Source organism: Drosophila pseudoobscura, chromosome X (genome assembly GCF_009870125.1).
Source record: "Drosophila pseudoobscura strain MV-25-SWS-2005 chromosome X, UCI_Dpse_MV25, whole genome shotgun sequence".
NCBI classification, from domain to species: Eukaryota; Metazoa; Arthropoda; class Insecta; order Diptera; family Drosophilidae; genus Drosophila; species Drosophila pseudoobscura.
Window position 1 is genome coordinate 66,183,367 of NC_046683.1, and position 13,240 is coordinate 66,196,606.

A 13,240-nucleotide genomic window follows, 5' to 3' on the forward strand; every position below is an offset into this window, starting at 1 on the left:
GAGTGGAGTGGAGTCCGTGGCCAGTTCTAGCGTGGGTGTTGCCCCCACGCCTGTGCCGCAGCGCCGAGCCCACGCAGAGAGATGCTAATGCCCGATTCTTAAGCCACGCAATTGCTCATAATTTGCAGGTTGTTTATGGACTTTACCTTGCAGGAGAGGCAGTCCGTAGGGGGCGCACATGGGGGCAGTGCGAGAGTGGGAGGGGGGGATCTGTGTACCCTGCTTTTCCAGGGTATCGATAGCTGCGTTTGGGAGCACCTATGCAGATCTTGGAAGTTTGGTTTCTATATAATCTACATAAATCCCGAAAAGAATAGGGATTAAAGGAAAATCAAGCCTTGTGCTCTACACAATTTTGGATGCATACAAAAATCATCGGAATCGGAATCAATCGGATAAGGACGGCTATGGGCTTGAAGGAATCCCTCTAGATCACCTTTAGATGCATTCTCAGATCCATTTTCTAGTAAGGGGTATCCATGCGAATGGTAGACCTCCTCCTTCTGCTCGTTTTGCAAAGGTGTTGCTTTGATTTATGGGCCACAGCCACAGGTAACATTGCTGCAACTGCAACTGCAACTGCCACAAGCAAATGGAAATTCAAATGAAAAATTGACAATTGCAAGTTGAATCAAAAAAGCGTTACCGAAACACAATGGCAGCAAACAAAAGTCGCAATTTGACATTTGGAAATGTCAATAGGGGCCTCCGACAGCAGTTGTGGCAGTGGCAGCGGCAGCGGCAGCGGCAGGCCCCCATTCGAAGATGTCTCAAAGATGTTGCCACACGACACCCGGAGACACACCGCCTGCCTTTTGTACAGTCATATTGCTCTCATTTGTTAGCATTTCCCATCGGATGGGGGCAGGGGTGGGGAGGCTTTCCCCCCCTCGTTTCCTCTCTCCAGCCCCAACTTTCCCGCTTGGTAATTTCTCAACTTTTGTTCGATCTATAGAGGAAATCTTGAGCGTTTAACACAACAGCTGCTGGCTGGTTGGCTGCTGGCTGGCTGGCTGGCAATTGATGCCAAGATTGTTATTCTAGAGTTTCCTTATGGACGCCGCTGCCGCCGCCGCCGCCGCATCGCTTGCCACACATTGTGGGGCGATCATAAATCAATTTGCTGACCAACAAAAGCTGTACATAAATCCATAAAAAATCCACACAACAAAAAGAAATCACAGACAAAAAAAAAAACAGAGGACAGAAATGCCTCAAGAATGCCACCAATTCTTAGTGATTATATAGACGGGCGGGGAAAGAGGGGGGGACGGGCGAGCGGGCCACCCATCGAACCATAAAATAATGAACCATTTAAGTGGGAATCAACATTAGCTGCGGTAATTGAAAAACGTAGGAAAAACACAGCGGAGGAAAAACAAGATCAAGGCAAGAGATCATCAGGCATCAGGCATCAGACATTAGAGGCAGCAGCAAGCCCCAAAGGAATATTGCTGCTGGTCCAGCAATCTGTCATTATCTTGGCCAGAAACTAGATCAACTAACGGTGGCTTTTAGTCGGGCTCGGGCACACCGAGGGAGAGGCAGAAAGACTGATAGAAGGGAGAGAGAGAGAGAGAGAGAGAGATAGAGAGAGAGGCAGAAAGAGAGTCGAGTGGCGTGGCAGCAAGAGTGATAGAAGGGGGAGTGTTTTGTTGCACATGCATTATAAAACCATTTTCAGGGGGGCTCCATCGGAGGGTATGATGGTTTTGCGGACACCTTTGGCACGGCTTGTCACCAGAAGGAATGTCCACATATACTTATATAGAGCATATGGTATGTATTCCTGATCAGCATCAAAATCCTACTGAATCGAATCTGGCTTTCAATATTTTTCTATGCAAAGTATTCCTCTCTAACAGAACCACTTTTCCTTGCCCTTTTCCTAGCCTATTCCCTGCCTTTTCCAAGTCTTATTTACTCTGACTTTTCAGAACATTTACGAACCTTTTCTTCAACCTTTGTGAAAGTTTTCACAGATCCTTCTTTAGGCTGTAGGCACTGCAAACACTGGAACCCTTAAGATTGGTTTCCCTATATCAATCCCTATATAGAATGGTCCCCAAATATGGGATATATTTTAAAGGTATTCCACGGTAAGTCTTGGTTTCATTTTGCATCTTTAATCAACCCAATCTCAGGGTATCCTCAGGGTATCCGATCATGCGATCTTCGAGAGTAACAAAATATGATCGTCAACGAATCGTATTATAGCATTTATCATTCATGAGAGCTCCATTTCCATTTCGAAGAGCATCAAATGTTGGTCTTCCTTTCATTTGCCAGCTTTTAGAGGTTTTTCATGATGCCCCAAAACTTTTTTTTATATTTTTCCTTTTTTTTGTTACCATTTTTATTATAATCTTTTTCTTTTTGCGGCCAGCTTGCGGCTAATTACTTCGGCAACGTTGCAACGTGGCCGCTGGACCCCCCGCGAATGAAAGTGAGACCTGGACGACGACCAGAGGCAGAGGCAGTGGCAGAGGCAGTAATTACGCCTAGTATTGAGCCAAAAAAAGACTCTACATAAAACCGTTTTGGTTTTAAGTGTAAAGTTTTTGGTTTTTAGTTTTTAGTTTTGGTTTCCACTAAAAGTAAGCCCCATTGTGCGGCGTGGCAAGGCCCGCCGTGGCCTGCGTCTTCCGTGTTTCTGTGTCGATTTTCGGGGGTGTGGCCACGCCTTGTCTTGACTCTGCATTCATGGGGTTATTTAACATAATTATTGTGATTGAATTTTTCGCAGCTTTCCGGGACAGAGACAGAGACTGAGACAGAGACAGAGACGGCGTGCAACCTGCAACATGTGTAAACATTCAACCATTCAACAGGCACATAAATTGCAGTTCCGATTCGATTCCGACGTGACTGCCACAGCCAGGCTAAATGGTATCCCCTCCCCACCCACCCCCTCCCCCACTCACTCTCTCTTTCCCTCTCTGTCTGTCAATTATTATGCGATTTGCATTCACTCATTTTAAAGCCTCGTTTCGTGCCTCAAATACACCGAAACTCAAAATTTGCATATTTGTTGCGGGGGTTTTTTGTTGTTGTTGTTGTTGTTTTTTTTTTTTTTGGGTGTGGACTTGCAGACTGGTAGTCGAATTGTGGATTGATTTATGCCGCTCTTTGATTGATGTCTTGATGGGTTAACAAACCAGCCAAATGATGGGCCAATTAAGTGGATAAATATTCAAGAAAATATTCACTATTGATAGACATTAATTGCGAGACGGAGAGAGTGGTGAGTGGAGAGGGGAGCGTGGAGCGTGGAGCGCGGGGGGAAGCAGAATTTCCTCAAGGCTAAAGTCTTGACAAAGCCCCCAAGGCCCCCCACTTTCCGCAAAGAATGCGATATCTTTTCCCTTTCAAACAGATCGACAGATGTTTCCCACACTCTACTTTAACCTTCAACCCATACAAGAGACCCCATACCCCATACCCCCCTCCATCCTGGGGTCTGCAAAACAAACAACATTTCCCAAGAATAAACAACATAATTGAAGGAGGGAGAGGGGAGTGCTGGGGAGTGCAGGCGAGTGGAGCCACAGCCACAAATCATAATAATCATAACAATAATGAGGCATAATTCAATGCAATTCCATTGCATTTGTTTAACTTCAAAAAAAAAAACTTGTTCGGGAATAGGAGCATGAATACCCTTACCTTGGGGCTTAGAGGCTGCTTGGGGAGGAGGAGACCCCTGCCCACTCGCTCTACTTGCAGGTTGGAAAGAGGAGAAGCTTTAAACAGATATTCCATATTCATTGGGTGCGTTTCCACACGATTGTGTCTAATTATATCCAAATCGGAGCACTCTATTCTGGCAGGACCCCTGCCCACTCGCTTCGCCCGCTCGCGCAGATATGAGTCTTCCTCTCATACATTCCTAATGAGAGTAGGTATTGCCATCACACTTTATGGCTTGTAAATGAACATATTTCCACAATATAATTGGACCCCAAAGATGGTCTTTGTTTCTGCCGAGAGGCTCCCAAGGAAAGAAGAGGAACAGAGGAAGCAGCAAAGGAAGGAAACATTTACACAAATCGAAACTCGAAAACTACAAATGTCAGGCGTCCAGACGTCCAGTCGTCCAGTCGTCGACTTTGCAGAAAAATAAAGTATTAAAAGTATATAATTTTGGTTTTCTGTGTCGCTTTTGCCGTAGTCCAGACACAGGCACGGGCACGGGGCACGTCGTAAATTTGATTTGGTTTATTTTCATTTGCTCTGCTCTCCGGCCTGCTCTCTGCCTCATTTCGGTCACTTTCATTTGGGATTCGGAGCAGTCTACCGTTTTCTGAACGGAGCTGACTTTCGTGAACTCTGAGGAGTTGAGGGCGCATAAATTTCACTTTTACTTTTCGACCCTCGCGCTCTCTCGAGTTGGGTTTTTTTTCCTGCTGTTTACTGCTTTTCTGATTTTATATTTTTTTTATATAAACATATTTCTTTATGGCAGCTACTTATGACCCCTTACCTCTGATGAAGGCGAGAAGGGAAGAGATCTGCGGAGAAGGAAGGAGAAACATATGCGCTGTAGTCCGAAACACTGAGAAAAAAACAGAGCTACAATATGGAGAACTCATCTTTACAGTCCCACATTTCAGTATTCCTTGAGGGGGTTTCAGTTTCAGGCACTACACAGAGCGAAACTTGAGGCAATTTGGAGGCACTCCAAGGCATTCCAAGAGATGGTCCAGAAATGATCGGAGATCCTGATTGAAATGAAACATTCCAAGAATTCCTACAATCCCCTGATCTTTAAAGGCAATTCCTTGCAAAGGCAAAAGATTCCCATCCGATATTGGAGGGCTTTCCTTCTAGAAAGATCTGATAGATCCCTACTGGGTATAAAAGAAATCTCCAACATTTCATACTCCTAGACTTTTTCTCTCAGTGTGTCTACATTGTATGACATTTAGAGCCGCCTCGCAGCCCCCTTTTGAGCGGTTTGTTATCCGTTTTTCTGTTCCGGCTGTTAAGGAGTTGTCGTCGCCTTCGTTTGAAGTCTTTAGCCGCGGCCGCGGCCACGGCTGCTGATGGAGCTTATCCTTTATGGCCAGAAATTAGTGGCATGGTGCGGCCTGGCATGGGGCATGGGGCATGGCCAATGTAGAGCAAATCTCCCGCTTTGGGGGCAGCGCGTCAGGAAAGTGTTGAAAATTTGCCACAGCGCCCCGGGGGGGGATCCAGCGCCCACATGCAGCCGCACAAATTATCCATGGGATCGCAGAGCGGAGAGCGGAGAGCAGGAGGAGGATGCAAATTATTGCATCAGAGAGCCGAAAGTGCTGTGCATTGCAGTGCAGTGCAGTGCAGAAAATGAAATTGTTTCTTGGCCAACAACCAAAATCTCGTGGCAGAGCAGAGCAGAGCAGAAGGCGGTAAATGGTGGCCATTGAGCCGGAGGCCGGGCCGGGCCAGGCCAGGCCAGGCCAGGCTCCAAATGAAGCGGTTTACAAAAACGAAACAAAAAACGTGAACTGCTCCACAGCCAGAGGGGTTTCGAACAGTAGAGGAAGGAACGTGGCTTATAGAGGCAGGAAGGAAGGAAGGAGGCTTATGGCCTATAGAGGTAGGTGGATCGATGTGCAGCCGGAGTGTGTGTTTGGGTCAGAGAGGAAGCTGCTACTGCAACAGCTACATCGCTACAGCTGCTGAATGGCTGCTTCAGATCCAGTGCGTGTCTCGAATGATTTACAAGGCACGAGGCCAGAGCATTTTGCTCTCTTCCTTCTCTGTAAATTACACACAATTAACAGCGAGAGAGAGGGGGAGGGAGGGAGGGAGAACTGTAACCAGGAAACGTTTAGAGCCAAGAAAAGAGGAGGATCCACACCGATCGTTCGGTCGGACGAAAACTGGGCCAATGTGTTGTGTCTATAAGGCAAATTGACTTTCACTTGGATCTAAAGCCCGAGGCGGATGGAATGGAATGGAATGGAATGGAATAGATGCCCCAAAGAGGAATGGCCGGCACATTAGTAAAAGTTAGAATATCAAGAGAATATGGAAAAGAGAGAGGAAACAGGAAGTAAACTCCGTAGAGCTTTGAATACCTTCAAAGGGAAGCCTATATTTCCCCCAAGATCTTTTTGTTTTATAAAGAGACATGCATTTCCTTTAAGTACAAGAACTGTACTGTAGCATTGGGCATAAAACCCCATGAAAATGGAATCAAAGAGTCGGAAAATGCGATGGAGATTAGTGGCTGAATGTCTTTGGGGTTTATCCTCTCTCGTTTTCGCCGTTTGAATAGGAAGTCGGTGATGGAAATAAGCCAAATGTTGGACATGTGTTCGATCAGCTTTAAAAACAAACTTCAGTAAGGCGAGTGAGCCGGGGGTTGGTGCAGGGCACTCGCCCCTAGTCTGTGAAAAGTCATCCCAAGTTCTTCGCCTTCAAATTCCAGAAGACAGAAGAGTAAACATGACTTCCTTCGGAGCTTTTCCCCTCAAAATAGCAAGGAGATGGCATCTATCGTGGGGTCTACAGGGTGCTCTTGTTCTTTATCTTCGACTTGAAAAGCTTCTTCCCATCGAACAGGAACCCCACAGAGACCAGCCACACCTTTTTCTTTTCCACAGAGAGGGAAAACTCAGCTGCACTTGAATTGCAGTTTCTGTTGCTGTTGCAAGAGACAGCTTTCCCGATGTCGCATTTTTTGTCGCATTGCCGGCATTTTCACTAAATGAATTAATTAAATCACTCCGAATGGGAGTTATACAAAAACGTAATTAGAAATTTCCACAATTGGAACGGCTCCAACGACAGCAGCGGCATCGATCCGACGGCGAGGAAAGCGGCGCCAAATGCATTTTCTTTCTTTCCGAGAATCCGTGGTATGCCCCGCCGGCACGAATTGCTTTTCAATTGCTTTTCCTCCTCTGGTCCCTGCTGGTCTTCCCCTCTTCGAAGCCAATCCCCACCGAAGAAGCACCTCTTTCCAAGGGCAATGGGTATAAATTTACAACGGAATCAAGTTCAAAGTGTCGATAAGCGATAAGGCAGAAGGTGTCACGCGTCATGCGGAGGCACCTCTCTGCCAGGCACCTACGGGGAGTACTTACCGCTGTGGAGCTCCGCTTGCGCAGTAGATTATCGAGGCACAACTGCAGCTCGAATGCCTTGAGATAGAGCAGATGATAGCGATCCCTCAGCCTCTCCAAGTTCCCTTCGCCCTTCTTTGACGTCGGTGCTGGAGCTACTGCTGCAGCTGTGGCTGCTGTTGCCGCTGTTGCTGCTGTTGCCGCTGCTGATGTGGCACCAACGATGGGAGTGTTGACCGCAGCGTAAGAGGCAAAGCCGCTGCTCAAACTGCTGGACTTTGTGGCCGAATCGCTGGCCGACTCACTCGAGCAATTGCTGGTCAGCGATGCCGGTTGCTGCTGCTGCAGTTGCTGCTGTTGCTGCAGTTGCTGCTGTTGCAACTGCTGTTCCTTTTCGGCGGCACGTATGCAAGAGCTTACCACTCGGGCGTGTGATACAATTTCATGGTACAACACCTGGAAATACACACAAGGCGGAAAAAAGAGAAAGAGAAATGAGAAATGAGCAATGCACGGCTCGAGGTTTAAGTTTAAGTTAACATGACACTTGGTTGATATGCCTAAACAGCTAATTGATTAGTCATTAGAGGCGGAGCGAGGGAGAAAGGTAATTCGATATCGAAAATGCGAGCGGGCGAACATTCACTCCTTATACGAGAGAGATCTGGCCTCTGGAGAATCTAATCGGAAGAGCCAGCGACATTTCTTCCCAATTCAAACGTGTCTCACGCGTCATGCGGCAGCGCCCATCTGCCACTCCTCTGCCCGAACCTAGCTCCTGCTTTCCTTCCTCCTTCGACGACTAGTGTTTTCCACCGCATCTGTGCAGCGATTATCCATCGCTCATTTGTCATTTTAACAGCTGCTGGCTCAACCTCAACCTCATCCAAAGGCAAAGGCAAAGGTCAATCTGTAGAAATCCCACGCATTGCATAAGGCACCAGGCACCAGGCACCAGCCACAGACACAGCCATTGTTCCACGATTAATCATAGAGGGAGGAGACTAAGAGAGACAGGGAGGAGACTGGGAGACTTTCCGCAATAGTTTTCCTTTGCGCTTCAGAGCGATATTCAATTTATCAAACATCAACAAAAATAATTACAAGACAATTGACGCACGGACGCGGCGATGGGTGGAGTCGGAGGCGAAGTCCTCCCAAGATTGGGGCGTGACCCCGACAGTGACACCCACACATGTGGCAGCCACAGAGAGACTCCAATCGTATCTGGACATTGATCTCCATACAAACAGTTTAACCCCCAAGCCTGAACTCTTGCATAAGGCAAATACCAACCAGACAGAGGGACAGACAGAGAGACAGACGGACAGACGGAGAGACAGATGCCTGCCCCCAGGAGGTGCAACAAAATTTGAAATTAGAAATCGATAAATACTCCACACAGAGATGTGAAGTGGGGACGGGGGGACGGGGGGGAATGGTCAACCTCTTCACCCCAAAGTGTCGTTATTTATGGCCCACGGACACATCCTTAGTCATAGGCCGAAAGGAGGAGGCTTTCTTCCTCCTTCCTTGATCGGAAAATCAAACATAAATTTCAATTTTCACCTGCTTTTGAGATCTTCATTGGGCGACAGCGCCAGCGACCCTTCCCCTTCCCCTGTCCCTACCCCTACCCCCTTCCGCTCCTTTGGAAAACAACAAATTGAAATGTCAAAAGACATTGAGGCGCCGTTTGGGGCGAAATTTGCAAATTTATGAAAATGATTTCTTTGGACAGCTCTACAGACGGCGGCTGTGGCTTTTCCTCCTTTCCTCCTCGGGTTTTCCATTGATTTACTTTGTCTAATGGCCAAAATTGACACTCAAAAGGCAGCTGCCACACAGAGACTCTCCGACTGGGACTCCTCTCTCTTTCCATCTCTCTCTCTGCCACTTTTGGGTTTGAAGAATGATCCGAGAAAGCGACGCCACTCGAGAGATTTATGGGGAAGCCGTACGACTACGCGACTACGAGACTGCGAGACTGAGAGACTGAGAGACTTCGAGACTCCGAGACTAAGAGACTCCGAGGAGAGTACCTCTGACACTTGTGCCTCCTGACTTTGTCTCTGGCTCCTGACTTTTGCGGGAAAGTTTTGACAGGCTGCTGCACAAAGACAACAGACGGCAGACGGCAGACGGCAGACTGCCTTTTCGTTGGTTACTTTTACTCCCATCAAAATTGTTGGCCAAATTTAATTATATCGAGAGAATTTCCATTGAAGTTTCAGCCTGAGATGCTGTCTGTCTGTCTGTCCCATTTCAGCTTTTACTTGTGGCAATATTAAAACAACAAAAAGATTGATAGAATCTCTTTTGAAAGTCGCAACAGCTTCCCACCGTAGTCTCGGAGGGACCTTCTTCGAGGATCTGCACAGCGACTAGACCTCGGGATGGCCTTAAAAGCTTCCCTAATTAGAGGACACCATCACATAACACAAGAAGGCCCATCACAAGGGGCAGATCTACCTCCAAAGGACTTAAACCTCTATCTAGACCCATGGAGTAGATCAGGGGGAACTCTTTTTGGTAGAACTTTAACTTTTCTTCGTTCCACTCAGTTCTAAAGAATTTGTAAAGTTTTTATTACAGTAAGACCTTCAAATGGGAAGATTCGTATGGGTTCGAGTCCTGAATACTGAATCCTGATACAATCCAGATCGTTGAACCTTTACACTTCCCTATAAAAAGTCGTATCAAAGTTTCCTTTTTTCATATATTTTCCATGAAACTTTTCCAATTTCCACACACACACACATTCTTAGCTTTTTGAGTCCAAAGTTTTCCCATTTCCATTTCGTTGGGAGACCGGCACTTCCTCTTTCTTTGTATCTACCAATCTCTGCTTTTGCCGCCGCTCTCCCCCTGGTTTTCCTTTTCAGAAATCTATTTTGGTTTCCATTTTATACGCTGATATTTTTCTATAGGCCCCAACCAATTTTCTGCATCATGAAAATTGTTTTGCATTATGATTTTTATCATTATATCTAATTATAAGACCCGAAGAGAACAAAAGAATTCAGCAGGGGACCAGGGCAGAGGGGGGGTGGGGGAGGGGGCTCTGTTTTTAGAGGCTTGGCCCTGGCTTGTGTCCCTGCCGCTCGTTTGGGCAAATACTTAAGATAAATGAAGGCAGAGTCGGAGGTCTTCTGGCCGGGCATGGAGCTGCGGCAGAAGCTCCACTGAAGAGGGGCCGCGCTGCAGAATAGAACTCTAGAAGGAAAGAGTAGGAGAGGAGACCTCTGTGCCGCTGACTCTGCCTCTGCCTCTGCCTCTGTGCTGTTGTGGAAGAAGAGGCGCCTCCAAAGTGAGTAAGACTTCAATTGAATGAGGGGGAGGGAGCAGTCGTAAAAGTGGAGGAGGAGGCGAAGGCGGAGGAGGAGGCGGAGGAGTGCCGGCAAGAGGCAGGTGTGGGTTGTTTGCTTATTTGCGATAGTTGGAGGCTCATTACCAGAATGAAAGACCAGAGAGAACCTACCTCCAAGCCTCCAAGCGAACTCCTCCGTAGCCGAAACCCCAGACCCCAGACCCCAGACCCCAGACCCAACCTCTAGGCAAAAGTCGTCTATGGCTATGGCTATGTCTATGGCTATGTCTATGGCAACATTGTGTGTCTTTATGGTGGTTGTTGTTATTTTGGAGGAACGCCTTTCTCTTTGTTTTTGGTCGGAACCACTCCCAATCTTTGCACGACTCTAAGCAGCGCAATTTTTGAATGCAACTCCAACTGGAGCCGCTCTGTGGCTCTGCGGCTCTGTGGCGTGCCACCCACTTGAGGTTTTTGAGGTTTTGAGGCTGGAAATATGAGAATTTAGAATTTTATGCAAAGTTCGTGACTAATCTGCCGCTGAAACGAAGACAGAGATCCACCACAGCCTCAGCCACAGCCCCAGCCACAGCCCCAGCCCCAGCCCCTGCCCCTGCTCTAGAGACATTCAAGAGGTCTCGAGCGATTATTGGGGAGCGTACGGTACGGGATATAATAAAAGAAATCAAGGCAAACAAATTGAAGTCAGGGCAAAGTCGATGCGAGAGTTCTAGAGGATTGAAATCTGATCTGCAGAAGTGCGGCAGAGACACGGAGGTGGTCCGGAGCGATTCGGAGCGGGAGAATGTGGCAGAAAAAGTGAATGTACAGTGGTGTGAAAGTGCTGGAAAAGGGCTTCAAGCTCAAGCGATGATTGGACACAAAAACGGTACAGGTGCTCGCTCGAAGAGCGCTCCTTGACGCCCCAAAGGGGGGGCATATAGAGTGAAAGCTTAACACCTTCTTGAAGCAGGAGATCCGCTTCGGAGAGTGTGGGCCAATAAAAGTCCATCGAAAGAAGTCATTCTATGAGAGATATTTGTTGCCTTAGTTTTTTGGAAGAGATATTTCCCATCAATAAATGTCCCAACAGTAGCCCTTCTTCTCATAATCGTTCCCTTTGTTTTTCCAACAAAAATGAAGACAAATTTCCTTCACTTTTCCCCGTGTCTTATTCTGACTAATTATTCTGGCGATTTCCTTGGCTTTCTCGGGCGTTTTATCATCGAAATTGCAACACATTTTTGGGGCACACACCAATACCGATCCCCCCCCGATAGTCTAGCCGTGACGCACCGCACACACACGTGTCCAATGGATTTTTCCTGGTTATTTTCCCATTTCCCCCTCCACCAATAGCCATTCCGCGTGCTGTTTATTCATGCGAAATGCTCCAACGCCTTGGCTGCGGCGCGTCTTTGGGCCGAGAAAAAAAAATAAGTTCTTCTAATGCGTTGAGGCGGCTATTTTTACACATCTATTCCGAATAGAAACACAACAGCCGAAAAGTAGCGACTGTTTTGTGCGGGGCACGTATCTGTATCTCTGTATCTTTCGGATGTCTGTGCTGTGCCGTGCCGTGCCGTGCTGTGCTGTGCCTGAGGTTCGTTGACTCACAAGAATGACCAGACCAGAGGTTGAGCAATCGTATAAAATACCAAAATACTAAAAGACTCTTAGGCGCTGCGCTAGAAGAGCGAGACAGAGACAGAGAGAGAGAGAGAGATCGTACATTCATTATCGGAAATGTCAGTGCGTGACCTCGACCGCGTTTTATTCTTCGGATTTTTACAATTTACAATTTCGTATTTCTATACATTTTATTCGGGGTCTTCGGCAACGGCAACGCCTTCTGATTCAGCGTCCGATTTCGCCCCATTCTTTGGTTCTCTTTTGGGCTGTGGCTCTGGCTCTGGCTATGGGATTATGAATAGAACTCTAAAGAACGGACACCCCAACGAATTCAGTAAAAAGACACTGATAAATGCCTGCTAAAAAGAGCGATTAAGAGCCACACCACACCTCAAGCGAAAACAAAAGACGAAAACTATGAAAATTACTCGAATTTTCGTATACTATTAATCACAAGCACAAAACATACAAAAAACCACTTTCAAAACGCATAACGAAGAAAATACTAAACTAAATTAATCTCAAACTTAAGAAATAAATTTAAAAAAATGTACTAAAATATATATAAAGCCAAACACTAGGAGGGGAAACTTAAAAAACCTACATAAAAATATTTATCCACGAAGAAAATTCAAACAAAAAAAAAATTTAAAAAAAATTTTCTAAAGGTTTTAAGGAAAAAATAAATTATAAAAAATAAATTTATAAAAAATAAATACATATTAAATATACATACAAAAATCAATCATTCAGTATTTCGTGCCTAATAAATTATTAGGTGTAAATGAAAAGAAAAGGTATATTCAGTTTATGGCCCAAAAAAGAATAAATCAAAGCCCCCGAATGTCCCAAAATCAAAACTAAAACAATTAACTAAACATTCGAAAAAAACATTAGCAAATGTCTGTCGAGAATTCCATAAAAATCAGCCATCAAAATTCAAACAGAGAACAAACAACACACGCTTTTGGGCCATAAATTTGCCGCCCCAAAGGAATCCAAATTTATTGCCAATTTTCGTAGGGCAGGAAGTCAACAGCAACAACAACAACAAAAAATCCCCCAAAAATTGCTAACCGAAATGCGGAGAACATTTCCAAGATGTCACATAAATTGGGAGCACACGAACGAAAAAATAAATTATTTTGGCTTTGTTTTTGCAAACATTTTTCTATGTAAAGCAGTCACGACATTTGGAAGAGTTCCAAAATGGGACTAAAAATAGAGTCGAACGACTCTAATT

The 13,240-nt window shown here is 46.0% G+C and overlaps 1 protein-coding gene across 6 annotated transcripts in view; it reads right to left on the reverse strand.

Moving 5' to 3' along the window:
* Positions 1-13,240, reverse strand: part of klar (klarsicht) — a 139,221-nt gene that overhangs the window by 25,852 nt on the left and 100,129 nt on the right. For all 6 annotated transcript variants that reach the window (XM_015186951.2, XM_015186954.2, XM_015186956.2 and 3 more), the window contains exon 6: positions 7,077-7,511. In XM_015186951.2, coding sequence (XP_015042437.2) covers positions 7,077-7,511 — 435 coding nt within the window. The remainder of the gene's footprint in view (positions 1-7,076; positions 7,512-13,240) is intronic.